The sequence below is a fragment of the Xiphias gladius genome, chromosome 4, assembly GCF_016859285.1.
Source record: "Xiphias gladius isolate SHS-SW01 ecotype Sanya breed wild chromosome 4, ASM1685928v1, whole genome shotgun sequence".
NCBI classification, from domain to species: Eukaryota; Metazoa; Chordata; class Actinopteri; order Istiophoriformes; family Xiphiidae; genus Xiphias; species Xiphias gladius.
In genome coordinates this window covers 20,034,152-20,061,413 of record NC_053403.1, presented here as the reverse complement: position 1 = coordinate 20,061,413, position 27,262 = coordinate 20,034,152, and the positions used below count along the sequence as shown (strand labels likewise).

The 27,262-nt window shown below is 37.6% G+C and overlaps 4 protein-coding genes and 1 non-coding gene across 18 annotated transcripts; 3 read left to right on the top strand and 2 right to left on the bottom strand.

Moving 5' to 3' along the window:
• On the bottom strand, positions 1-7,665 carry pla2g7 (phospholipase A2, group VII (platelet-activating factor acetylhydrolase, plasma)). 7 transcript variants are annotated; one of them, XM_040125694.1, is made up of 11 exons: positions 7,643-7,665; positions 5,891-6,012; positions 5,283-5,433; positions 4,698-4,791; positions 4,513-4,581; positions 3,328-3,484; positions 2,782-2,895; positions 1,522-1,613; positions 853-1,023; positions 585-733; positions 1-440 (listed from the first exon to the last, which is right to left on the bottom strand). In XM_040125694.1, exons 2-11 carry the CDS (start codon positions 5,984-5,986, stop codon positions 340-342), a joined length of 1,194 nt encoding a protein of 397 aa, XP_039981628.1. In that variant the 5' UTR covers positions 5,987-6,012; positions 7,643-7,665; the 3' UTR covers positions 1-339. The 7 variants fall into 7 exon arrangements, with proteins under 7 accessions (XP_039981628.1, XP_039981622.1, XP_039981627.1 ...); XM_040125688.1 differs by lacking the exon at positions 7,643-7,665 and adding an exon at positions 7,321-7,447; XM_040125693.1 differs by lacking the exon at positions 7,643-7,665 and adding an exon at positions 7,148-7,245.
• Positions 6,538-17,007, top strand: ints9 (integrator complex subunit 9). Of its 6 annotated transcripts, none has more exons than XM_040125684.1 (18): positions 6,538-6,653; positions 7,451-7,585; positions 8,025-8,152; positions 8,263-8,323; positions 8,492-8,554; positions 9,673-9,812; positions 9,958-10,083; positions 10,353-10,473; positions 10,957-11,091; positions 11,735-11,846; positions 12,094-12,274; positions 13,036-13,096; positions 13,620-13,791; positions 13,922-14,046; positions 15,297-15,464; positions 15,755-15,853; positions 15,965-16,099; positions 16,651-17,007. In XM_040125684.1, exons 2-18 carry the CDS (start codon positions 7,577-7,579, stop codon positions 16,825-16,827), a joined length of 2,013 nt encoding a protein of 670 aa, XP_039981618.1. In that variant the 5' UTR covers positions 6,538-6,653; positions 7,451-7,576; the 3' UTR covers positions 16,828-17,007. The 6 variants fall into 6 exon arrangements, with proteins under 6 accessions (XP_039981618.1, XP_039981616.1, XP_039981620.1 ...); XM_040125682.1 differs by having other exon boundaries at positions 7,951-8,152; XM_040125686.1 differs by having other exon boundaries at positions 6,539-6,653; positions 9,997-10,083.
• On the bottom strand, positions 16,068-23,421 carry glrx5 (glutaredoxin 5 homolog (S. cerevisiae)). 3 transcript variants are annotated; one of them, XR_005707341.1, is made up of 4 exons: positions 22,896-23,421; positions 20,933-21,157; positions 16,785-16,886; positions 16,068-16,704 (listed from the first exon to the last, which is right to left on the bottom strand). XR_005707341.1 is itself a non-coding variant. In XM_040125697.1 (2 exons), the coding sequence occupies exons 1-2, from the start codon at positions 23,191-23,193 to the stop codon at positions 20,985-20,987; spliced, it is 471 nt and encodes a 156-aa protein (XP_039981631.1). In that variant the 5' UTR covers positions 23,194-23,417; the 3' UTR covers positions 18,863-20,984. The 3 variants fall into 3 exon arrangements, 1 of the variants encoding a protein (XP_039981631.1); XR_005707342.1 differs by lacking the exon at positions 16,785-16,886 and having other exon boundaries at positions 16,069-16,704; XM_040125697.1 differs by lacking the exons at positions 16,068-16,704; positions 16,785-16,886 and having other exon boundaries at positions 18,863-21,157; positions 22,896-23,417.
• A 146-nt stretch (positions 23,422-23,567) lies between these two features.
• prkrip1 (PRKR interacting protein 1) lies at positions 23,568-24,669 on the top strand. Its single transcript, XM_040125696.1, has one exon. The coding sequence runs from the start codon at positions 23,632-23,634 to the stop codon at positions 24,205-24,207; it is 576 nt and encodes a 191-aa protein (XP_039981630.1). The 5' UTR covers positions 23,568-23,631; the 3' UTR covers positions 24,208-24,669.
• Positions 24,670-24,804: 135 nt separating this feature from the next.
• Positions 24,805-25,081, top strand: LOC120789496. Its single transcript, XR_005707399.1, has one exon.
• The last annotated feature ends 2,181 nt before the right edge of the window (positions 25,082-27,262 follow it).

Here is a 27,262-nt window from a genome sequence, read left to right as displayed (position 1 = left end):
AAATTATGATTGTATTTAATGAAAGTAACAGTAAAGATTTCACCTACAGTGAAAAGAAGTGTTGAGCTGCTTGTATGCAACATTCAAGACTCATGAAACAAATACTGCTACACTGAGTGTTTTACCTGTAAAGAAAAACAAATCTTTCCTGCTGATGAGGTAGAGATTGTCTTTCCTCTCCATTACTACTTCAAAATGTTATCCTTAGTCCATTTTAAAATTAAATGTGGGCCAGGCTTGACATTTTGGGACTGTTCCACCGACTTCCACACAAGGCGAGATGGTTCAGCTGATGGCCACTCCCAGGATTGTCTGGAGTATATGAGGCACAGTGGCAGTTCAGATGGCAGACTGAAACACAGTAACATTAGTTCCTGGAATGAGGTTATCATCCTGCCCATCAATCAGAATGTCCCACTGATTAAAGTTCTTCTCCAGACCTGTAATGTCAAAGATGATTTTTAGCATAATTCAGAATTTCAGAAAAACAATTAAAAAAGGTGCATTTCTCCTAACAAATCATACAAACTTAACCTGACAATAGAAATAATTGGCAAGGATTGTGAGGTGGTCATTTTTCTTACCAAGATGGCATTGCAGAAAGGCTAGTGTTGCTTTGTTGGAGAGGTCTATGGCGATCTCTGGGTCGAGTTGTCCCTTCAACTTCATCAGTTTACCAATCCAGTTGCTCGTCAGAAAGGTGAAGTCTGGGAAACTCTGGTGGACTGTACCTCTGAAGGAATGCAGTTGAAGGAAAACATCACCATGAAATCAGAACAAACAACAGATTTTTATCAAATCAACAAGACTCACGGTTCAGTCTGCAAGCGACTTCAATTCTGTCCGTTATACCTGATAGTGATCATTTTTCTCTGTATAATGGCTGAGTCCAGCTTCCTGATGCGACTGATGTTCCCCGCCCACTGAAACTTCTCTGAGTTGATGAAGAAGATCGGCTGCTTCACTTGAGGAAAGGTCTTGTCATCTAAAGGAAACATCCAGGCATCCAGCGCTATGCCACACCTGATTTCAGAGAGTTTAGTTTCCAGAGAGGGTTATTACAAAATCCAAAGAGGATACACACTACTTCAATATCCAAATCTAGGATTAGGTATTGTTTCAATTGTTTTGATACTAGTGTAATATGATGCAAGATTTTGTATTGCACCAATTATATATATTTTTTTGACACCTTCTACAAAATTCAGTTTTTCCATTTAATATAAATAGCCAATCTTCTAAAACATTAAATGCAGTTTAAACACAAGCAGCTATGCAACTTTCTAAAACTGGCAAAATTATGATTTAAATTTTTACCATTCAACTTAAATGTTTTCTTTTGTGCTAATTAACAGATTGCAACTCTTCATTGTAAATTTATGATTAAAAAACATTGTTCTATGTTTTATCATATGATTGTTCTATGTTGCATCATTCTATGTTGTATCATATCCCTGCTTTTCCAAAATAAGAAGACATGATGATGGAAGAGACCGGGATGTACTTTGTAAATCCACATACTTGAATTTAACCTCTTTGCACAGAGCTTCAATCACTGTTGCTCCCCCGAAGGAATGCCCCATTGCTGCTATCCTACACAGATCCATGGAGTTCTGTTAGCCAAGAGAGGAAAGGAGCAAGTGATTAGCACAATATAAATGTTTACTGTGAACTGTTACTTTTTCAGCTTCAGGTTCAGCCATCAGATCAGAGTTGAAAGGATAAGTCTGGTGATATTCTATATTTTCTTGTCAACAAATCCTGTGGAAAGATAAAAAACTTACAATTCGTTCTGTTAATAAGTATTGTGTCTATCCAAAACCTGATACTGTAATTTCATACGGCCCCTGCGAGAGGACCAATGTGGCATCCCGACCTTGACTATTTTGATATGTATATGCCATAATAACAAATCCCTTTCAATGAGAACTGTTCAAAGTGGTGACCGTTTTGTATTTATTAAAGCTTTTCTACAGGGATCGCTTTTCATTGAAAAAGAAGTTGATAAGCAAACTTTAAGGGTGGCCAATGCTACTTAAGGCTATATATATGAAAATAGAGCCCAAGATGTAGTATGCGCTTAAAGTACCTAAAAAGTTACTTAATTGCATTTTAAAAAATGTACGTACAAATATTTCCACCCTTGCTTTTAAGTTGTACAGTCTTTATCTTCCTGATATTGGGTTACTGTAATGGAAACGGACTATTGTAGCATTTTTCCATTCAAATTTCTTATTAATGGCAAGGTTTCTTAAGCCATGATTTTGTCATATTTGTAATTTTACCCAAATTTGTGTTTGGTGTTATAGACCTGAAAAGATTAGATTATCATGGATGAGATTGATTTGTTGGAAGCGGTTAGGGTTTTCCCTGTTTTTCTTATGTCTTTTTCAGTTTCTTTTGTCTCAGTGAATTTATTGGAGACTTGGCAAAGGGCTGTAATATATAAATGAATAAAAACCTCAACAAAGTGAATCTTAAATACTATAATCAAGAACATGTGAATAACACTGTACACCAAATTTTCAAATATTTCTGCCAATTCTGTTTGCTCCAAGCAATATAATTTTTATCCTTCCGTTTTTCTTAGACATTTGCTGCAGTCTTGTGGCGTCCGCTGACATGTTCCTGCTTGTCATGTCACTATTTCTGTTAATAAAATGGAATCTTCTACACTTCCATGGTTTTGTCTGTTACTAAATACTGTATCATGCTGCCCTGTTGATACTCATGACCTCTCTAAGACTAGACCTAAAACCTCTAAGTTCATGAAAAGGTTACCTCCAGCGTTGCCCAGTCAAACTGTGTTTGCAAAACATTTTGCACATGTATCCCTGAGTTGATTTCAGTGAGTTTATCCAGAGTCAAAATGCATTCATCTGCTCTCTGTTTCACCTGAGTGACAAGAAAGATTCACACAAGTTTGGAGAAAAGGAAAAAACACACACAGAATGGTACCACATTCTTACTTAAAATCCAATCTTTGAAATTCAACATAATGAAGATATTTCAAAACAGTAAAGACAGCATCATAGATGCCAAGATAAAAGTGGAAAGAAATTGAAATGTGAGACAGATCAGATAAAAGATTAGAAAATAGCCTGCACAAACAAGGATGTGGTTTGATTTGAACATAAGTGACATGCTGTGTATTGCTTACTGAGTGTAAAGTTCAGATGTTGTGCAATCCAGCTGCTGTCATTTCTAAACCCACACTGCATGAAAGAGGAATCATTTCTCCACCTCCACTTTTATAGTGACTCTAGTATGTCACTGGATTTACTTCCCGAAGTAGATCACTTTTTTTGATAAGTAAACACTTCTTACCTGTTTATTTCTGAGGGGGAATTCACTCTCACCATGCTGCAGAGTTCTGTAGTACATCCACTCCTTTACCAAGTTGTCTTTGGCTGAGGCAGATGTTTTAGGCACATTCTTATTTGTCTTCTCTCTAAAATAAAATGTAGCTGAGGCTGACTGGTCTCTGCATTAAAATGATAAAGACAATGCATCAAAATTATAATGACTGAAAGGCAAAGAACCAAACAAAAAAGGCAAAAATAATGGAATTTTTTTAATTTGACATCGGGTGAGCTGGCCTTTTTATATTATTATTTACATCTGTTTGGAAGTTTCCCCTTACACGAAATTTAGTTCAAAGTTAAAATAAAGATGTGAGATGAAAAGAACTGCAACAATAAGTTAATAAATCAATTAGTTGATTGAAAGAAAATCAATCAGCAACTAATATATGATTATCGACTCATAGTCTCATGTCATTTTTCCCAAATGCCAAACATTCTCTGGTTCCAGCTTCTCAAATGCAAGATTTTTCCTTTTGTCTTTATTATATATGATAATAAATATCTTAAATCTTAAGGTTTTTGACTGTTAGTCAATCAAAACAAGCATACCGAAAACATCACATACATCACCATCATCCAATTACTTGTGAGGCTCTGAAAATGGGGGGACTATGTATAAAAAATGGCTGTAATTCCTAAATGGTTAATGCGATATTTTGTTAGACCCACAAACAAGCAGCAACTGAAGACAGCTACAGTAAAGGCCTGGCAAAGCATCTCAAGGGATGAAACTCAGCATTTACTGATGTTCATGGGTCCCAGACTTCAGGCAGCCATTGACTGCAAAGAATTTTCCAAGTTTTAAAAAAATCCTTATATTTATAATTATGTTAGTTTGTCCAATTACTTTTGAGCCTCTGAAAACGGAGGGACTATGTATACAAATGGCTGTAATTCCTAAACAGTTACCCCCCCTCCAAACGCTGAAAGTCTACACTTCAATCACATCTTGATGGCTACGTTTCAAATCCATTGGGGTGGTGTACAGAGGCAAAAATTACAAAAAATATGTCACTGTCCAAATACTTATGGAACCGAATATATTTACTATAAGAAGCTTCCTTTGATATTTACTGAAATAAGTCCTGACATCAACATGAAGATAACACATCAGCTAGGTGTATTTAATTAATTCTTGTACAATTACCTGTGTTCCACGGAGGCCACAATAAAACCCTGAGAGGCCAGTTCTGCACATATAGCTGAATACAAAGTCCTGAGAAACACCAAGGACATGCCAATTACACCATTCATAGAAGGTGACAGGTGAGCAGAACTTCCAATTCATGTTGAGTAAATACTGTAGCAGTATAAGAAATGCATTGTGTGTACCTAAAGGCTCCGAGGCCATGGGAGAAGATAACTACAGGACATTTTTCATTGGATTTGAATGGAGCATCCAAGTGGGCTGGGATCTTAAAGGATCCTGGAATAAACAAAAGATAATTAAAAAAACGTGCTGTCTAAAGCACAACACCAGTGTTTTTTGTACACTGCAGAATTGAAAATAGCTTTTTAAATATAGTGGGCATCATTTCTGCCTTCATTGTTGTCAAAGTTGCATTTTTGTTGCTTGGCAATGCAGATAAAAGGGCAAAATGATTTACAAAGTCTTCCCAGGATTACTGTGCAACAATAACACAACTTTGACAAAAATAAAAATTACATGATGAAATCAAGTTTCTAACCTTTTTTTCACACTGTACAGAAATGAAGGGAAACCATCCAAAAATCTACAATGCTGAGGTATAATTGGAAACATTCAGAGCAGAACTATAAGGTATATTAAATTTGTTGTAAAGGAACAAAAATATGCAAAAACACTAGTAAGGTCCTGGAAAGACCAGTTTAAACAGCATACATTTGTATGAAACACATTTGAAATGTTCTACATTTTAGAAATTGAAGTTAAATTACCAAAGAGGTAGTTGAAAATCCTCTCACTGAGAGTCCTGTTGATTTTCATGAAGTCTGCCAGACCGTTAAAATACTCCCTGCATGGAACCCAGTCTGGTGTTTCTGCTTTTTCAGTCTCTTGACAAGGATAGTAGAGCCGGAAGAAACTGCCCTGTTGGCAAGACAGAAATGGAAGTTCACACAAATAAGCAACTATTGTTTACTGAGATGTGACTAGCATCCCAAATATCTTGTTCACAAAATGTGTATAAATGCATTTTTGGTGTACAGATACTGTGTCTTTGTCATGCTGAACTTTGTCATTCTGGCCATGTCGTTGTTGAACTGCTGCAAGATGACCAATGAATTCCATAATGGAATTGATTATCAATGTCTCATTCTAGATTAAATCATAGTTCTTATGCTATTCTTCACAATTGCTAAATGCAGATGTAAGTAAAACATGACATAACATTGCTCAGTCCATTAAATGTGTCCAGCTTTTACAGGTCATGATCTCCAAGTAATCACATCTCGTTTCTGATTCATCCCTTCTTTTTCTTATTTGTCATATTATTTATGAAGAATTGAAAGAAGATAGCAGAACAGATAACTGGTTCAACATCTACCTGTGCAGTTTGGTCCATCATGAAGTCAGTGCATCCCACAGCATTGGGGCCCTTGGCTGGAGGGATCCTAAGGTGATTATTGCAGGTGTTCCCCATGGTGAAGACGCTCTACCTCCTTTGGTCTGTCGAATATAGAAATACGTTATTTGATAAAATCCTCTACAGAAAGCAATTACGATGACCTTAAAATAATGACAGTCACGACAGATATAACATGACTTGACAAAAAAAATGCACAGCGAAACTGAGGACACTGATCGCTGATTTCAGGAAGTGAATTTTGTCAGCAGATTATGGATACAGTTCCAATTTGAACACTTTCATTGAACAGTATAAAAATTCTCAGTGCTCTTTTTCCTATACATTATTAATAATATTCTATTTTTTCTTTGTTAATGTGTGACAAATGAGACGTATGTATGCTGTTATCTTCAGTTTTTCCCGAAGATACTGACAATGTTTTTGACTGCTTATTTTACTGCTTTGATTGTTAGCTCCATGTTTGAGTAAGAACAGCACAGAACAGCACAGCACAGCACAACACAACATCGGTTTTATGGACGGGAAAAAAACGACTCAGCTGTAATTAATGGTCATCAGCTCTAACTAACTTCTTCTAACTTGACGAGGTTCACATCTTCATTTAACAAGCACACGCAACCTTACAGCTGTTTTCTACTAACTATAGATGTTGAGGAAATTATTGTATTAGCGCTTTCAAGACAAATGTGGCGTTTCAAGCCCTACCTGTCCTTTCCTACACGTAAGTCCTCTTGCCTAATAAATGTACAAATCCCCCATGAGAAAACATAGATCTCAGTAGTTTCAAAAGCGAGCTATCTCAGTATCTTCAGCATAGCTATTAGTCACAAAAAGACTATTATAACTTTTTAACAAAAAACGAGGCCTACTGGCGATACAGAAGTACGTTGGCTGCCAGTGTTACCACACTAGTTTCGCAACATTACCACGTAATTAATTTGACTTTCTCGAGATAAATGTACCGGCATGAGTCATTTGGGAGCGGTTCGAGAGCTAGTTAACAGTTGTGTTAGCTAGCCACTACTAGCATAGGAGGGGACTAAACCAGAATTGCGGGTGGAAAGAGTTTGGTTCATGCATAGTTCTGTAGCAGTCGCCTCGCCTATTTTGCTGCCTAAAAACGTCTCCCAACTTAAACTTAACACAGGGCCATATAACATATATACCATGTAGGTTAATGATAGGCCACCAAACTCATAATATCGTCATAATTACTGTATAAGAATCTCTACATCAGGCCTCCAAAGTCCCTCGTAAAACTGGTTGAATTGATCTATATACAGCTCTGGTTAGAGCCAACGAATCTGATAGACAGCCCTGTATTCTATGGGCAAGTGCATTTGTTGACAGCAATTATGAATCGACGCTTTAATCGATATTTTGTTTACCTTTTTTTGAGGCAAATGCGCTTTTCAGGGCAGTTACTTATAAGCAAATACGTGCTGTTTTGGTCAGTATTTAGCGCGTTTGACCTGCCTATATGTTTGATGTGAGTAAAGTTACACTCCACTTCTGCAGGGGGCAGTAGACAACGAACGTCGTAAAAACAAAGCGACTGGAGAAAAGAGAAGAAGAACTGGAAAGATGCGGTGTTAGAAAAGACGACCAACTGAAACTATTTTACCAGCCGTTATTTGTCTAAAAATGAAATTGGTGAGTAAAGAAATCAAGAGTAAAGAACGCAATTAATGTTTAAGTAGCCAAACCAACCTTAGCTGTCAATAAAAGCCTGTTAGCAAATCGTTCAAGGCACCTATTCTAGCTAACTCTGTTAGCTTGGCAGCTACTGGCCCCTGTCTCATCCATTCGGACTAGCAAGGCAGATAACAGCAATGCTATGTAATTGTTTCAGCTATGCATGCAGTCCCCAGCGAAAGAAAGAAGGAGTCAATCGGCTAATCTTGTATAAATTAAGTGAGCAATTCTCTTCCCATAATGAGACTACAGGTATACACACAGACTGGCAGCATATCTCCCCTGTACTGACTATGATGTCGTGTTTATCCTGCTTCTACTAGATCTGTATTGTATTGGTGGCACAGTCATGATTTTTCTTCCACGTGTGTTTCTGATGGTGTTTCCCGTCTTAAAGTACTGTCTGTCTGGTCATCCTACATTGCCTTGCAATGTCCTCAAATTCAAATCCACCACCATCATGCTGGACTGTGGACTGGACACCACCTCTGTCCTCAACTTCTTGCCCCTTCCTCTAGTGCACAGGTGAATCACTGGCATCAGCGGTAGTGTTTATTTATTCAGTCACTAATGGGTGACAGACTTGCCATTGTTCTGAATCATTCTGAATATTTATGTTTTTTTGTCCTTTTAAGCCCAAGACTCTCCAAGCTACCTGGCTGGGTCTCTAAGGATGGAATAGTAAACTTGGAGAAGGTATAAGAGGCAGTTCTTGGTGTATCTGATTCACTGAGAATTGAACTTGTATATGTGGGATCACTTGAAGTACTATCTGTTTCTTTATATGTCTGTGTAAATGTATTAAGATTTGTTTATGATGATAGCCTACGAAAGTAAACAAACTATTTCTTTCCATCTTTCCAGGAGCTGAAGGAATGTGCGGGACGGGTGTTTGTGGACTCACAGCCTGAGTTCTGTCTCCCTGAGGTAGGAAAACCATCCACCACACTTACTGTATATTTAACTAAAATGTGTTTCTTTTGTGTAGTTTAAAAGATAATTCAGGTTTATTTCAATTTGGCGAAAATCCCATAAATGTGAATATTGTGGGTCTATGAGTTGTGCTAACTAACTCGCCAACTCCACTGTTGAGATTCGGGGAAAAAAGGACTCGCCCAAAACATTGTATATTGGGGTAACCAGCACGAGTGTCTAGCAGCTTTCCAAATAAATGTTTCAAAAATTTGTCTCCGACTCTGACGCAAAATAAACACAGAATGTAGCCGCTAGGAACAGCAACTATGGCTAACTTATAGGAATCTACATCTGGGGCTGCTTGCTTGCAAACCTAAGAACCCTGCATATTCATACGCACATGCCAGTTTGTTTATTTATGTGAGGCTGACTTTCACTGCTGTTATACTTTCTTCTGAGGAAACTCAAAAAGCTAAATGCAATGGCAATTTATGCCATGGATTATTATGAGGATCAGTCATTTCCCTGCGGTGGTTGACTGTATTTATCTGAACCAGAGTAAACAGACGAGGATCTAAAACAAACAGGGAGAAAGGCAACAGGACCATCGTGAACGCAAAGTACCTTGAAAACCGACCGAGGAGAGAGTCTTTTGCTGCAGAATCCAGACTTGAAATAAATAGTTATCTCCACGGATTATAGTAATTCCTGCAGTATAACTACAAAGAATGATTTTGTAGCGCTTATCAACATTGTCCTCCTGGCATCTTCTATTTCACCTCCCCAAAACTGAATACAGACAAAAGCTGACTGGACAAATGCTTGGCTCTCTAGATGGTCAGAAAAATTGATTACAACATGTAAAATGGTGGACGAGGGATTACAATGCTATACTGGACAAAATTTTCAGCATTTGGCTAGTGGCCTGTTTTGATGTTCACAAAAAGCTATGATCAATAACAATATTCTCTATGATAATAATGACTATGATAAAGAAAGTATAATTGCTATAGTTATTTTTCACTTCCAAAAGCTGCAGTTGAAATGTGAATAATAATAAATGCTATACTTGATATAGTAATACGTATTTAGTTTAAATTAATTAACTTTACCATTTATATCAACCACAGAGAGAACTGCTGGATCTATCTACCATTGATGTCATCCTTATCTCCAACTACCACTGTATGATGGCCTTGCCCTACATCACTGAACACACAGGCTTTACAGGGACAGTGTATGCCACAGAACCCACCCTGCAGATTGGCAGGTAAGGACACTTATCCAGAGGTCTAAACCACTGTGTTTTGGTTTTGTTTGGTTTTGAGTTTGAAGAATATTGTATGTAAGCTCGAGAACTTCTGTTAATGTCATATCTTAAACCAAAAGACAGCAGCTGGTTTTTTTTTTTTTAGATATTTAAGATATCCTGCTGCTTGCTGTTCTTTGTTCAGACTACTGATGGAAGAGTTAGTGAACTTCATGGAGAGAGTTCCCAAAGCCCAGTGTGCCACCTGCTGGAAAAATAAGGAAATACAAAGGTAGGTATTCTGTCACATTCAAATTAAGAACTTACAAAAAGAACTTACAAAAAGAAGAGCAAGTACAAATTTTCTTTGGGTGGTTTGTAAAATATATTTCATTTTAGAATCTAAAATTTGACATAATAACAAAATCATCTGCTAGCTTTTTACTGGTTACTTTTCTGTGTTCTTACTATCTAACTTGTCTTGCTTTGGTTTTAATTTGTTCATTTTTATAATGCTGTTTCATTTCACATTTCACTGACAAAATTATGGTGTTGTCTTAGGCTGCTCCCAGGCCCACTGAAGGATGCGGTGGATGTGTGGACGTGGAAGCGATCCTACAGTATGCAGGTGGTGAACTCTGCCCTCAGCAAAGTGCAACTTGTGGGTTATTCACAGAAAGTGGTAAGAACTTCTTTTGTCCTAATAAATTTGTGTGTGATTTTGTTCCCTAGATGTTTCTGTTGAATTTTAAATCCTAAAATTACAGTTACAATCCACAGTTTATGTTAATATCGAAGAATGCTACAAAATGGCACATTTATATGGATGTATTTTTTGCAAATGTAGTTTGTTAACATAGAAAATGCAAATACCAAATAGTAGCCTGGATAATAAAGTCTCAGTTAAAATGTAAATTTACTAAGTGTGCTTTTTATTTCTAAGTAATACTGAAAACTTTCTAAAACTTAAAAATCAAAGGGAAAAGAGTGTGGTTTTCATTTTCATTTGCATATTACAAAGAGTGTTTATGTTTTCCTCATTCAAGACATTTTACACTGACAGCGCAGGATTATGCTTGTTTATATTACCAAAATGGCTAGATCTGTCAACGTTCTGTTTTTCTATATTTTTGTGTTCTCATAGTGATAAGTTGTCTTTCTCCAGGAGCTGTTTGGGGCTGTACAGATCTCCCCTTTAAGTTCTGGCTACTCATTAGGCAGCTCTAACTGGATTATTCAGTCTCATCATGAGAAAGTTTCCTATGTGTCAGGTTCATCCCTCCTCACTACACATCCACAGGTAGGTCAATGGGCCTAATGGTAGATGAAATTACAAATGGGGTTTATGGAAGACCTGTAATGAAAAACAAAGTTATACTAATGTTTCACCCGTCTTTAGGTGACAATAGAGTCAAATGGATGCAATCAGATGTTTCATATATGTAAATTGCATTTAAATAATCATGCCAGATCTTTAATTGATCTCCAGTGGAAAGATTGGAAAGATAATCAAACCGTCCTCATGTGTTTCAGTTTTTAATCATCAGTTTTTGTCAGTAATTATTTTATGAACTCCCTCTCTGCTCATATTCAGTATTTTGAGATAATTTTTGATATATTTACTGGATTGTTGTCAGTAATTTAGATATTTTTAGATAATTTAGATAGTATTTGGCTGTCTGAAATCACTCACTCATTCACTTCATTTTGGGGTCGCAATATAGAAAATAAATTTCAAACTGAATAAATTGGAAATTTCCAATTCTTGGCTCTAGTCAGGTTTGGTAGGTAATCTCTGGGAGTGTTTTTTCAGAGAAAGCTGAGAGGGCCTGAGATGACATGTGTCTTGAACTATGATAATCTTATTGGATAGTTTAGTTTACAAAGCTACTCTTTCACAGGTGTGGTCATAATTTAAAGTGTCTCCTCTTCTCTTCTCCCAGCCGATGGACCAAAGCTCCCTGAAAAACAGTGATGTTCTTATTCTGACAGGCCTCACCCAGATGCCCACTGCCAACCCAGATGGCATGCTGGGAGAATTCTGCAGTAACTTAGGTAGGTTCAAATGTACTGGATTGATTAAGTCAGTTCACTAAGAGGATACATTTCATATTGTTAAATCTCTGTTGTAATAGAACTTTGAAATGTCTAATATTTTTGATGCAGGCAAGTGTAAATAAATGATAAATACTTTATAGTCAAAGTATCCTAGACCCCTTAAACATTATTTAATTAATGGGGTAAAGGCAAGTTGTGTAGTCATAGTTTAATGTTAAAATTTATGATTTGCCTTCACCTGTAGCCATGACCATTCGTGCGGGAGGCAATGTGCTGGTGCCATGTTACTCCTCAGGAGTGATATACGACCTGCTGGAGTGTCTCTATCAGTTCATTGAGAGCGCCAGCCTGGGGACCACACCTTTCTACTTCATATCACCCGTCGCCAATAGCTCGCTGGAGTTCTCTCAGATCTTTGCTGAGTGGTGAGCAGTTGTTTATCAAAATGTACTTATTCTAAAAATCTGCCAAATATTATGATGATGGATACAAATTCAAAACTCAGTTACAGATAAACAGTATGTCTGTGTTGGTTTTCCCTTCTCTAGCAAAACTTATGTGAAATCATTCTCTGAAATATAACTTAGTAAATACAGCTTGGGTACAGCATCATTCAGAATAGGAATTTACTCCGTTTATAATATTTCACATCATTTGCTTTCCCCAGTATGCACAATACTTTCCTGTAGATGTCTTAATTGTACTGTACTTTTTGGGGAAGCAAACCATCAGTGCCTGTGAGTCAATGATTTTCTAACTAGAATTCCTAGTGCTTCTGTTGAGACTGTTGCTCTAGAGGACTTGATTTTTGCCAGTGATTTTAATCAAAACAACGCCGGAAAAGCCAGTATTGCTGGTGAAGTCAAAGAACTACTTATGTTCACTGCAGCAATACTGATTCCGTTATTCATTGTGTGCATTGCATAATGTACATTGCAGCATATTGTTGTTTCTGTGAAGCCGATGAATTTTCACATGATCTTAATGTTATATTTAAATACAGACAAAAACCTTTTCACATAGATGCTGGTTAGACTTATTTTGCTTTTCTGAAGCTGTTGTGGATTAGGATCACGTGTTAGAGTATTTGATCTCAACCACCTGTGGATTTCTCCACAGGATCATTCTTGGATGAATTGATTATGGTTATTATTATTATTATTATTTTTTTTTTTTTTCATTTCAGGCTTTGTCACAACAAGCAAACAAAGGTTTATCTTCCAGAGCCTCCGTTCCCTCATGCAGAGGTGAGTCCTGCTGCTGTCTCTAATCAGTGAAGACCAGTGCTGCATTTCAGAGAAATTGGATTTTTGGAAATCCTGATTTTCTGCTAGTAAATGAACAGTAACATTACCCTGCAGGTCACAGTAAAAGCTTGGAGAAGGTTTCTCAGATCATATGCAGTTATCTGACATCAGAACAACATTACAATGTTAACTATAAACGCAATACACAGAGATGCAAAATCTTCTTTCAATTTCAAAATCTATTGCAATACTAATGTGGATTGTAAATTGTTTAACACATATTTTCAGATAGTACATTTTCATTTAAATTTTATGTTAATCAGTCTTTACTTGGAGATAGTATTCTACATTAGCAAAACTCTTTGAACCAGTCAAATACTGTGTTAAAACAGGACATCGGTATGAGAATAGTAATTTAATTTTTTTTTAAAGTGGCTCGTTGTTACAGACATTTAAGTAATTTTTTTCCAGTGTCTTTAAACAAACTATCCATCTTGTAATTCGTGTTTTGTTGATGTTTCAGCTGATCCAAACCAACAAGCTGAAGCACTACCCCAGTATTCACGGAGACTTCAGCAGTGAATTCCGTCAGCCATGTGTGATTTTCACAGGTCATCCCTCTCTGCGCTTCGGGGACGTGGTTCACTTCATGGAGCTGTGGGGCAAATCCAGCCTCAACACCATCATCTTTACTGGTAGCTACAGCTGTCTTACAAACACTGCTGTGTCATAAACTAGACTTGAATGAGTAGATGTCATCTTGTAATTATAAAGCAACATGTTGCTGCTAAAAGCCTCTGTGACTTTTTTTTTTCTTGTCACCAGAGCCTGACTTCTCCTACCTTGATGCCCTGGCTCCCTACCAGCCGCTTGCTATGAAGTGTGTTTACTGTCCCATTGACACACGGCTCAACTTCCACCAAGTATCAAAGCTGCTAAAGGAAGTCCAGGTATACTGTTAACACCAAGCTGTCATGTTACCATCCCATTCACAAATATGGTAAATGTACTGTTAGCACTTTTTCTCTACCGATCACAGGGGGTTGTAAGAGAAATAAGCAGAAGTAAGTACTAAACGGATTGCACTGACATGAATTGATATTATAATGGAATTTATAGAGGGATTCTCCTTTGAAAGATGAGTTTGAGAATTGGCAAATAGATTAAAATGACTGGAAAAACACCATGATTGTCTAGCTCAGAAATGGCTGCCCTCATGGGTTGTTTTTACATACAACACTGGTAAGAGGAGAGTTGTGCAACAAGCAAATAATGACTGAGTCAGAAACAATCCTGTGGGTGAAACAGAAAAATGGAAAACAATTTACAAGCTAACAAGCGATTCAAAAACAAAACAACAGAACAGTATTAGATCAGCAGAGCAGAGCAGGAGAATACTCAACAGTACTGATGTGCTGCAGTAGCAAATGGACAGATCCAATTAATGTGTGAGTCCAAGTGAATGTCATATCACCTTTTATAGTATCATTCTTGTATTGAGTACTTACAAAAACTTTCATTACTCAGTGTAATTCATTTTCTTTTATTTTCTGCAAACAGTCTGAACATTAAGAAATCCTCCAGACTATAAGTTTAAAGGCTCAAACAACTTAATTATTATCCGTATAGAAAATCATCAACATTCAAAATTTAACCAGTATGATAAATTCATGAACAAATCAATTAATGAAATTAATTGATAAAAATAAAATCCATCCAGTGATACTAGAGACTAGAGTTCTCAAGTATGAAGAACAGGATTAGAGGATGACCTCATAGCAAACACTGCATATAATCAACAACAGTTCTATGTGCACTTATGTTGTGGAGACCCTCATCAATTGTATACACTTCACACACAATCTAACGGCATTTAGTTGTTAGAATTAGTTGTATAAAAATCATTAAGTGTGGAAACAGTGGACACATTCTAGAACATAATGCAAAAACAATTCCTGGTGCATGCTGGGAGGCTTTCCTACACACCTACCCCATATAACTGAGCTGATCATGGTTTCAACAGTCTAAAGAGGGTGAAACAAATTTGAGCATGGAAGTAAAGCTCCAAAGCTAGTGAGTAAACCTGTTAAGCTTTTGTTACAGACAAAAAAAAAGCTACTTTAGTCTGTCAATCTTTTTAAGACCCTTTCAGTATAGGTAACAGGAGTTGATCACTGTCCACCTTCTTTCCCTCCTGCAGCCCCTCCATGTGGTGTGTCCAGAGCAGTACACCCAGCCTCCACTCACCCAGTCCCACCGCTCTGATCTGATGCTGGAGCTTCAGCCTCCTCCTGTGCCCTACAGACGCTGCTCTGTACTCAACCTGCCCTTCAGACGCCGCTATGAACGTGTCTACATACTGCCAGAGGTGAGTTAACTCACAGCAGTAACTCGTATGAACTTATTCTTCAACTTGTCACGTTAAATAGGTTTAATGCAGTCAGTCGACAGTGTTGAATAAAAGATAAAATCAGCACCTTCAGAAACAGATGGTGAGTGCATATTTAAATTTGCTAATTTTTGCGGGAAACAATGTCATATGGTGGATACAAAGCTGTCAGAAATAAAGATTTAAATACATTATGGAAATATTCAAACTCCTGTCAGAAAGCAGGTGGGTAATTTTCATGTCTAAAGATCTGATTCTCCTGTTCCTAGCTGGCCAACTCCCTGGTGCCCTCTGAGATTAAACCTGGCATCTCCGTGGCAACTGTGTCTGCACTGCTACACTCCAAGGACAACAAACACACACTACAGGTGAGTCTGTCTGTCTTATGAATTTGCACCTCAAAATATCTATTTAAATGGTTCAAGATGTGTAATCTCTCTGCAGTCAACTGACATTTTTCTTTCATGTTGCACTGCCAGTCGATGCCCAAACCCCCTCCAGTGCCCCCCAGCAAGAAGAGAAAGCGAGTTATGGAGGAGCCAGTGGCGCTGGCCCCCAAACCCCTGCTGAGTGGAGCTGTGCCCCTGGAAGCTTTTTTGGTCACATTACAAAAGGTGTAATCTGTGGACATCAGTGGGAACTAATGTTTTTATAATGTTGATGTTTTTAACAGAAATTACAGTTAATTTGTTTTATTTGCCTTATTGTCAATGGCTGACATGTCCTGTAGCTTTAGTATTCCCATTGGAGCCATTAATATTCTCTCATCTAATATTACAGTCTCCTAATGGCATAACATTGATGGGATTAGTACTTATTTTACAGCAGAGGGATTTTACCACAGCAGATTTGAAGAAAAAAATCTAAGACATTTTTTATTTAATTAAATGTATAAGTATGTTTATGCAATAGCTATAACATCAGATTTTATTATTGCCCACTACTTTTACTTTTCCATCAGCTTTTTCAGTTTGAGTAGAAAATAATATCTATCTTCAATTGGATCTTGCTTGACACAACTATAAAATTTAGACAGGCATTTTAAGTTTAGTTCCATCTCAATTAATTTATTCAAACACCTGTGTTGGCATTCTTTTACACTAAATTACAAGAATAAAACATCATGTATGAAAAGTTAATTGTGTGTTTATCCCCTCATTTGCAGCATGGAATCACAGAGGTGAAAGTGGAGGAGACAGCAGATGGACACATCCTGCACCTACAGGCAGAGGACACATTGATTCAGCTGGAGGAGGATGGGACACACATCGTCTGTGACAACAATGAGCCACTTCGTACCACACTGAGAGATCTTGTGCTCCGTTTCCTGCAGAAACTCTGACCTGAATCCTCTTCATGCCTTCCTTTTGTTTGTTCTTGTTCTTTTCCTGCTTTATTGGACTGTTGACAGCAACAGAAACAACATGAAAGAGGATGGGACAAGGTAAAGAGCTGTGAACTCAACTGTCCCCAACTCAGTCATATTTAACTCTGTAACATTTTCTGATCGTTTTATTGGAAAGTCTAGTTATATTTTGTAAAATTGTATTTTGTATTAAAAGATTTTTCAAAAAATGCTTATCAGCACAGTGAGTCTTTTATCACTGCAATCTCATCACTAATGAAACTGAAATCTTGTAAAACATACAAATGAAAATGCAGAGATCAGTCATGATCTTAGGTTTTCCAAAGGAGGAATTAAGAAGAAAAGCAACAGAAACATGTACTATAAGTTTCTCTGGGTTAGCACTACTAAATGTCATTTGTATTTCCCATAAAACCACTTTAGTATCTAAAATGGTATTTGTAATCTCTGCATTACAAGTTAAATCCAGATCTCAAATTAGGTTGTGATCAAGATCTAATGGTAGTGCTTTTAATTGGTTACAAAATGTTCCTAGCTGTATTTGAATGAAATTTATTCAGTTTGTACTTTTCAAAACTGTTCTAATCCTGTGCACCACTACGGAAAAAGTCATAATTGGGTCTTTTTCAGAGAGGACATTTTGACATGTCATAGCAGGAAAAGCACAGGTGTAAATAATAAAATGAATTATGGTTCATGTCATGACTTACTGAGAAGCTTGAATACATTCGTAATGTTAATAGTAAAACCTGCGCCTTTCCTGCTATGACAGGTCAAAATGTCTGCTGTGAAAGGGGCTATCAAACTGCTTGTGGATGGAGGTTCTAGGGTTGGTAGTTTGGCATATGGTGTGATAACCAATGAGTCCTATGCAAGGTATTTGGAGATTTTAAATTAGAATTATACCTTGGCTTAGTATCTGAAAACAATGGTCTGCATTTTTATACCTCGACCACATGCAGTCAATTAGCTAGGAAATATACATTACTATAGATTAATAGTCATATTTAGAGCTGAAACATTTAGTTGATTGTTCAACCAATTGATAAAAATTTAGTTGGCAACATCACTGAAAATTAATTGTTGAACATTTTTCAAGCAAAAATGCCATTTTCTGATTCCAGCTTTCAGAAATGAAGGTTAGCTTGTCTTATATGATCATTAGTTGATTTTTACCAGCCGCAACAGCGTGGCTAGTTGTTTTCACCTTTTGAATGTGTGTGTGATCATGGTAAAATGTGGTCCTGGAGACACCAATTGTAGGGAGAACTACCACAGAGGCGATTTGAGTAATTTTGCAGGTGTTTATATGTCTGTCTTTATATGTCTTTATATTTTTTCACCACCATAGCGTCACTATGGTACAAGATACAATCAGGAAACTTTACAGGTGTGTAGTTGAGATCAAAATAAAGGCCAAGATCGAAGATGGGTGTGGTCCGACCCATGAGTACTGAGTGCTCATGTGAGTACTGAGTTCATGACTACTGAGTATTCATGGGTCGGAAAGGATCAAAGGGTTGATGGGCGTCACGGCTGGTGTGATCTCATTGCAAGATAGTCTAGTTTTTGTTTTTTTTGTTTTTTTGTTTTTATTGGTGTCATGGACTGTTGTTCAGACATAACAAGCCATCTGAATACATGGCTACATACTGTATGTAGCCATACGTATGAAGAATGAAGACATGCTGAACTTAGTATGCGTATCTGGATAATTACATGTGGTAGAAAAAAAATCTTAATGGTTGTTTGCCTGAGTTGCTTGGCCTCTATTCACTGAGAGCAGATAGAGATTTAATGCAACAGCTGATGGTGCACATCATCAAAAAAAAAAAAAAAAGCACAGCAACTGTGCCTTCTTCATTACCTAATACGTTTTTTTCTGCTTTGACCCAAAATAAAATGTGTGGAAAATCTCAGAATTGATCCTACACCACACAGGACTGAGCAAATTACTCTATGTCCCTGTGTGTTAGAGGTAATTAATAAAAAAAATCCAGGTTGCTTGTTATTTGTGAAACAAAATATTTAATGGGTGCAGGGTATACAACTAGCTAAAATACATTTAATAATAAGCTTTCAATGTACAATATCTTACAGTGTACTACATGACCATTGCTTTAATACAACTGTGTGCACCCGGAGGAACATCTACTGTAGCACTGATAAAGATCTGGTGTTTTTAGGCTCATAAGAAATCTCAAAACAAAAACACTCTACACCCCTGCAAAAAAAAAAAAAAAAAAAAAAAAGTCCTTTTCCTTCAGTGACAGATACCAGACTTGAACATATTCAACAAACTTTAAATATAACTGTTCCTATGTGTCCATACGTGCTGTAAATCAGTCATCTTCATGAAAAAGAGAAAAGGTGTCATGTTATGTTTGTTGCGTTTCAGCGGGTGTAGACATTAAAACGGGAATTATTTTGTATGCGGTTCCTGGCAGGACAAACAAATAGGGGATAATGTAGCTGGTTCCATCAAAGCTATTTTGACAGTGGATGTGTGTAATAAGGTCAGTGAGGTGCTTCCATGTCTGTAGTTACCTTCACTAAAATAGCAAATTAATATCTGGTGTAATTGGACAGCGTTTACATTAAAATTATCTTTATATTATTATGAACCCATAGGAACATCTGGAAATAACAGTATTGTCCCCTCTTTGTTCGCCCTTTTAGTATACTGTATGTACAGGCAGTGCATTTCAAAGGTTTCTGTTGTGATGACATCTTTTCCTGGTGTGGCCCAAGCAGTGCTTTAAGATCTTTATTTAGTCTTTGTGCACCCTGAGGGTCCTTTGGTCTTGACCTGACTGTGGCTTGAGAAAATGGGTGGACAATAGGGGTAGCAGGGATTTTAAAGGGCAGGATGATGGAGGTTACTAACGTTCTTGTTTAAACGCATTAAAGCATGGGTAGGGAACCTGACACTCTCTCTTAGGCAGTAGAAGTCCTCGATGTGAAATGGTTTCTCCAACAGTGGGGTTACAGTTGGACAATCATTGCTGTATTTATCCCAAAATGCCTTTAATTCCAACAACTATGGTGATTTGGATTTTTAATATTTTGTTATTTATAACATCTTTTAGGATAAAAATGAGAATTTTGTGAATGGAAATAAGATAGCAACTAGAGGGCAAAAATCTAAATTTTTCCTCTCTATGTTAAGTGATAAGGAAATATTAAAGTTGCTATAATCAATATTTTTATAATAACAATGAATCAAAAGTCTGCGTAATGTGAAAGGGGTTGCTCATTATATGTAGAATGTAGAAGCCACAGAGAAAGCTGACTCTGCAGTTCCCTTCAGCTCTAAGGAACTTTATAGTATGTTTGAATTCATTGTTTTGGTTTTCTGGCCGGCAACTTTACTGTTTTGGTTCACGCTAACAGCTCTCATAGCAACAATTGTGGCCAGCAGAGAGCAGTTTTCAGTGAAAAGGCTATTAATACCCACTGTATTACAATTACTTGCCCAGCACCAAACACCATCCCAACAAAGTTAGCAACTAGCTGTTGAACTTAGTGGGGCATTTAGCAGCTAAAGAGCCAGATGTTTTTCTCAGGATCTAGTGGAGACCACAACAGAGCTAGAAAAAGAATGAATATTGTACTTACATTCATCATGTGGCCTGAAACAGAGCTCAAAAAGAATGCTTATGATGCTCATTAGTTTGCCATATCATCTAGAGGTGTTAAGATGTTATTGCAGCTTTAAAAAAAAAAAAAGGTGAGAAATGTGGTGCAGATTTACTGTAGGTAAAACCGATTTTGGATCCCTGTGAAGACATTGTCCACTCTTTTTTCTTCCAAGATTTAAGTCCTGCCCTGTCAGGTACATAATCTGTGCAAACTTAAAGGCCCTGAACAGAGTATAAGCAGTGCAATAGAAACTCTGTATCACACCCCTAACTATTTATGGGTATGGAACGCTGTAAAGTGTAAATGTTAATGACTGAAGATACAGTTCTGCCACCAAAATTGCTTACACTTGTCACTTTTATCTGCAATCTGAGTTAATTTTGCCTGTGGCTGCTTAAAAAGTTGATTCATATGTAATCATCTGAGTGGGGGATTCAACCTGATAAATGTGTCTTCTGTTTTGTCAGCTGTTTGAAGTTTATACTTGTCCTCTACTTGGATTCTTTCTCAGTGTCCTGCAGTGCAGAATGGATACCCAGTTTCTTTAACTCCTCCACCAGATCTCCATTCTGGTGCATCTGGAGCAGGATGTCGCATCCTCCCACAAACTCGCCATTGAAGTACACCTGAGGGATCGTGGGCCAGTTGGAGAAGACCTTGACTCCTGCGGAAGGCAGATGGCATTAGTGTCAGAGTCTGAAATAAACAAAAACAAATATATAAGATGTAAGGCCAACAGAATCACTGGAGGAACTCTTAACAGCAACTAGTGATGCTTCTGGTTTCACCCCTCAGAAAGAGTAGTTTGTATGTTATAAACTGAAGAACTTAGTTGGCATGGGCAGTGATAGCCAACATAACAGAAACTCCAACTACAGCAATTGCAAATCCTAGGAAATAGAGATAAAGATATCGCTACAATAAAATGTGGATGTGTTTATAAAACTCAGCATTAGGCTAGATTAGTAGCCTGTGTGATCCTTTATAAAGTTGTTCTCTTTTGACTTATATTAGAAATAAATTATTATAGCAATATATAATTTAGAAGATTATGTTGTGATGGATGTTGCTGACTGAGTGTGTTGCCTTTCAAGAACGAGTACAGTAGGATTACCCATTTAAACGTGTGCAGAGCTGGTTGAATTCTAAAACTTTTAGGCCCAAATGTTAATAATACAATGATGTTCAAGGAGCACTCCATGGATTTCACATATGAAAATCAGTTTACTTGTTGCATGTACTACTAAGCCTGTATAAACAGTTGTGCAGTTCCCCAAAATTTATGAAAGGACTACACTTAATTACTGGAGTTCCCCTTTAATAATAAATTTGTGGAAAGCTTTTTAATCTTTTATACTGCTGTAGTGACAGCAGTACCAGCACTACACTTAAAAAATTTGGTGATTTACATTTACTGTCAGGAAATTCTTAGCTTTTGTCACTCTTTCAATTAACATCCTGTTTATCTGTCCCCATGGACCCAGGTCCTGGGAAAATAAAAGGGACACAATAAGACTCAAACTGGTCTTATTATGTATCACTTCGGAATATCTGCAATGAATGCTTTTAAATCCAATCCACACTTTCAGAAGCACTACAACCGTGTACAGTGGGACAATTAATTATGTTTATGGCTTTGAGGAAGTAGTCCTTACAGATTCATCTCATACTCAGCTTCAACGTTTCTATAACTGAATAAGTAAAATGCTAGTATTGAGACGTTTATGTACTGCTCTTTCACAAGAAATTAAATAATGTTCTCTGCTCCAAATTAACCCCCAAATCAACAACAAAAACAACAAAAAATCACATATTATGAGTCAGTTTGTCACTCTCACGTTGCTGTATGTCAACACTTGGCATTACAAAGCTGTTGCGACATTAGCCTCAATTGACAAGATCTCATTAATGGCCAGCACTGATGTAACTTCAAGAAACATTTCCTTGTTTCTCTACATATCTCCTATCATTATTTAAAACATAAAAGATTCCAGTCATTACAAAATATAACCAGTTTTGCTGGAACAGCCAAAAGCCTCGTATGTCCATATTAATGGTGTAACGTTGGTCTTAAAGCACCACACCCTTTGGTCCTGCTGCAGAGCACTGATAAAAACTTGACTCTTGGAAATCTCAAAATCTAGCTAGAAAAGGCCGTCTATAAAAACCTGATGGGTATGGTTGGTTTGAATGAGACAACAATTAGTCTGAATAGTGTAAACCAGATTGACAGCTAACAGAGGCTAATAGACACATACACACTGGTTAAAACAACTACAAGGAAACTGTCTCCACTTCCACTGTCTGTTATGAAGAAGTTTAGTAAGAAGTAAAACAGGTCAAATTGAGCGGTGGCAAATTGTTGCTGTCATGTCATGAACGGTTTACTTAGGTTTACTGACCTTGTCTGAGGTCCTGGTCCTCCAACACGTTGTACGCAGCATAGTCGTCCACCCCGTGCATCCTGAGGATCTGAACCACGGCGTTACTGAAGCCGCACATGGGCTGTGCCGGCGTCCCTTTCATAAACACCACTACTTTGTCCTTCTTCACGATTTCACCAAGGTCTTTTTGGAGGTCTGCCGCCGCGCACAGGAGCCGGGCCGAGGCCAACCACACGCGTCCGCCTGCTTGTCTGGCCAGACAACCCACTGGCCCAGATCGCAGACACCAAGCAGTAGATCTAATTAAGCTGTTCATTATCTTTGGTTAGTTATATCTTTATATTAAGAGAAGAAATGTGCCAAAACTGACTAACTTGGTTGTCTACAAGCCGGAGCAAATGCAGTCACCCAACACTCGTAACGCCAGTGAGGAGGGGCGGAAGATGAACGTCGATTGGATAGCTGCGTCCAAACAAATTCTAATCTGATTTGCAATTGGTAAAGTCACACGTCAATTACAGAAGTTACACAAGGGGTGCGATTCAAAGCGACGATTTAATAAATAATAAGAAGAATAATAATATAATCACAGTCATTATCACATACCGCATCACTTTTGTATTTTCTTCGGAAAAAGCAAATATTAAAAAAAAAAAAAAAAAAAAGTAAAATAATTATTTCCAGGTTACAGAAGCTCTCAAGAACTTCCGTGGTGACTTGAACTAGCAGGAAGAAGACGACGACGTTTTGAAAGATGGCGGCGCACACGCAGAAGAATAACAAACCGGGGAAGAGTGGAGGAAAAGAGGCTCAGCCTCTGATAATCGCTAAAACCCCGGCGGAGGAACAGCGTATGAAGTTGGAGAGGTTGATGCGGAACCCTGATAAATCTGCTCCCATCCCGGACCGACCGAAAGAATGGAACCCGCGGGCTCCGCCGGAGTTCGTCCGGGATGTGATGGGCTCCAGCGCCGGAGCAGGCAGCGGGGAGTTCCATGTTTATAGACACCTCCGCCGCAGAGAGTACCAGAGGCAGGATTTTCTGGACAAGATGGCAGAGAAGCAAGATAAGGATCAGAAATATCTGGATAAGGTGGAACAAAACCAGCAGGATGCCGAGGAGAGAACGGCTAAGCGCAGGAAGAAGCGGGAAAAGCTAAAGCAGAAAAAGCTGATGGCAAAGAAAGCAAAACTAGAAACCAAAAATAAGAAAGAACACAACGCCGACAAGAATTCGGACTGCAGTGAAGAAGAAGAAGAAGAAGAAGAAGAAGAAAAAGAGGCTGAGGATGATGCCGAGGCTCCAAGCTTCATCATGGGGAAGAAATGATTGCCCTGCAGTGAGGGGTCGATATATCACGAAGTTACGGGGGAGATGTACACTAGAATCACAAAACAGCTTCAGAAAGGAACTTGTTCAGGAGCCCTGTACAAAAGGAAACAAAGTGACCCATTGCAAAGACGAAAAAACATAATTGGTTGACCCCATTTTACAACTGGACTGGATGGTCTGCCTAGTTTAATTGGCAGGACCTCCCCCCGCCCCCGAGTGTATGACTTGAAGCAAGGCAGTGGTGGTCAGTGTCCCAGTGGGAAAGAAAACATGTTGAGGCACTTCTGATTCTTCATTATGTTTTTCATAAACGTTGACTTGTTTATAGATGTCATGGTTAAGCTAGCAGCCATATTTAGGGGTTTCTTTATTTTGCTAAAATAGGATTGTTGGAAAGTTTGCAATCTATATTTTCATATGATATTGTAAATCTTTTAATAAAAATGAGAATGTACATAATATCTAGTTATGTAATTTGTTTAAACTGAAGGATTGGATATGACAGGGCTGACAAATGCAATAATATTGAAATGCAAGTGAGAACACAGTGTGTGTGTGTGTGTGCATCACAACTATACATTTTGATGTTACCAGTCTTTGCAGCCTTGTGAAGTAACCCCTTGCAAGGACTATTGCCTGAGGGTACAACAAGGTTGCAGAAAGCAACTCAAAGAATGAAAAGGCGTGACCTCTGGAGGCTCAGGAGCTTCACGTGCGATGTTCCTTGTATAGACTCCTGCTTTCCACGGTGGTGATTGTCTCGTTCTGTAGCCATCACCTTTCTTGAGGCAGGTAGAGTAAAACCTGGCAGCCAGATATTGTTTGAAGCAGGGGAAGCTCTTCCTGTCAGACACTGTCAGCTGTCACAGCAATATCTGTAAATTTGTTTTTCCCCACTCAGTACTGATTTGATTAAGCAACAAAACACAACCAGAAGACCATGCTTTCACCTCACCATGTCCTCATTGCTCATGTTAGCTTTAGAAATTTCTGTTAAGGCCGGGTGATTAAGTACATAAGTCGAAGAGGCTTTCAGCTGTACTAAATCTTATTAGTTTATCTCCTGTGAAGTTTGTATTCAGTAATTTCCCTTTCAACTAAAAGTTTGAATCTGATCAAGTTTACACCGTTGATCAAAATGTTCCATTCTGTCCTCTGTTTTTGCGTGACAATTAGATGTTAGATTACGGCAATCAATGGGTGGCGGGTTGGAAATAACAGATTGCAAACAAGGCATCTGTCCCTTCCCAGTTAATGATCTTTCTGAAGTTCAGGTCAAAAGGTCTTCTTAAAACTCCTGAAATTAAAACTGTTACAGAGCAACTGAGAGTACATTTACTCTCTGTCAGCCTTATCCATCTGCTGGTACTGCAGATTAAAGTAGTGTTGATTTCATGTAACCACTCTCTTGAATTTGCATCTCCACATTTTTGATCTGTTCAATAAATTCATTGTGCTTTTAAGATTTATAAAAGACATGTAATATATACTTCAGAATTCTTAAATGTAATTCTGTCTTCTGTTGGAAGATTTCTCACATTAAAGATGCATTGAAGTTCACTGGTGAGGCTTAATTAAGAGCAGCACGGAATGTGGGTCAAGTGTATAAAAAGCACAGAATGCATTTCCCAACTTGTTTTACACAAATTTAAGTGAAACATATTAAGATTCAAAATGAAGGTTTAGGTTCCTGTAGATATTCCTAAATGATTAAAACTTTTACCCTGTTTTATTATTTGTATGAAGTCAGTCCAATACATGTCATAGAATTCCAAGATAAAAGTGACTTATGTTGGTTACAGATGTTGCAAGCTGATTTAAAAGATCCAGAAATTGATGGAAGCACATACATTTGTCTTAAAAAACAAGCATTAGTCAAAATGTCATACAGTATAAATCAGACAGAAGTGTTTGTATGCATGTTGCTTATTATTATAAATCACCCTTTATTAAAACCTAAATTCAGGAAGGAAAGAAATTATTTTAATATGCACTTAAAAGTATGTATTATGTAGGTATTTTAGAAGGACAGTGGTCGAAGAAGTTTTCTAATCATTTAACTAAAAGAAGAAATACCATACAGTGAAAAAGCTCAGCTATAATTGAAAGTCCTATAAAAGTACTCATTATGCAGCAGAATGATCCCTGTCAAAGTTATATTATTAGCTGTCAAATAAATGTAGTGGAGTAAAAAGTATAAAGTAGAAGAAAATGGAAATACTAAAGTAAAGTACAAGTATCTAAAAATTGTACTTAAATAAAGTACTTAAATATATGTATTTAGTTACATTTCAGCACTGTGAAAGGATTACAGTACACATTTTTCATAGGCCAATGGCTATTGAACTTGCAAAGAGTAAAACATTATATATTTAAAACACAGTAAGTGAAGATTTGTTGTTATTTTGCTTATATTATAACCTGGTGTGCCAAATCAAAGGCCAACTTTTGCCTGTCCTGCATTTGATGCTGATATTAGCATTTGGTGATAAGACCTTGATGGGCAGTAAGTCTAAAAAGCGTGTACCATGTCAGGGTTTGGATTCATTCAAAAACCAGAAATAAAAATCTTTAATTTGCCAAATGGCCTTGCTAAAACATGAACATGCTCAGAAGAAATTCAGTTGTTTATGTCAATTAATTACTCTATGAGCTGCCACAAAGGTTTATTACAGTTCTCTGCAGGAAAACCATACAACCTGTAACCTAACACAGTGATCCCAGCTCATTCCCTCATTTGATTGTGTAAAGATCCAAATAATTTGTGATGCTGATGTGCTGAGGTAAGCGTATTGTATCATATCCTGTTGCTGGCATCTGTGTGACTGGTAGCGAGTTTTGCTGCTCTGCCTCTACCCAGTTAATTTTGCTATTTTCTTCATTACAGCGGCCAACTAACCTCCGTACATTTCAAGCTACTTTAGTTCTGCTTAAGCACCATTAGCCCCCTCCTTTAGAGATTTTCTCGCTACATCACAGTTGTTTACACGCCTTTCATATCGGCCAGTTACTTTAGTTTAGTAGTTAGCGATGGCTTCTCTCTCTCTCCTCC

Excerpts from the sequence above, each read along its gene's own strand:
- pla2g7 (XM_040125694.1), bottom strand. The coding sequence starts at position 5,986 with ATGGGGAACACCTGCAATAATCACCTTAGGATCCCTCCAGCCAAGGGC. Across the intron at positions 4,582-4,697 it reads CATGGCCTCGGAGCCTTTAG|GACTTTGTATTCAGCTATAT; the intron begins GTACACACAATG and ends GGTGTTTCTCAG. Across the intron at positions 2,896-3,327 it reads TCCCCCTCAGAAATAAACAG|GTGAAACAGAGAGCAGATGA; the intron begins GTAAGAAGTGTT and ends CTTGTCACTCAG.
- ints9 (XM_040125682.1), top strand. The coding sequence starts at position 7,977 with ATGATTTTTCTTCCACGTGTGTTTCTGATGGTGTTTCCCGTCTTAAAG. Across the intron at positions 8,555-9,672 it reads CTGAGTTCTGTCTCCCTGAG|AGAGAACTGCTGGATCTATC; the intron begins GTAGGAAAACCA and ends TATCAACCACAG. Across the intron at positions 12,275-13,035 it reads TCTCAGATCTTTGCTGAGTG|GCTTTGTCACAACAAGCAAA; the intron begins GTGAGCAGTTGT and ends TTTTCATTTCAG.
- glrx5 (XM_040125697.1), bottom strand. The coding sequence starts at position 23,193 with ATGAACAGCTTAATTAGATCTACTGCTTGGTGTCTGCGATCTGGGCCA. Across the intron at positions 21,158-22,895 it reads GGACCAGGACCTCAGACAAG|GAGTCAAGGTCTTCTCCAAC; the intron begins GTCAGTAAACCT and ends TGCCTTCCGCAG.
- prkrip1 (XM_040125696.1), top strand. The coding sequence starts at position 23,632 with ATGGCGGCGCACACGCAGAAGAATAACAAACCGGGGAAGAGTGGAGGA.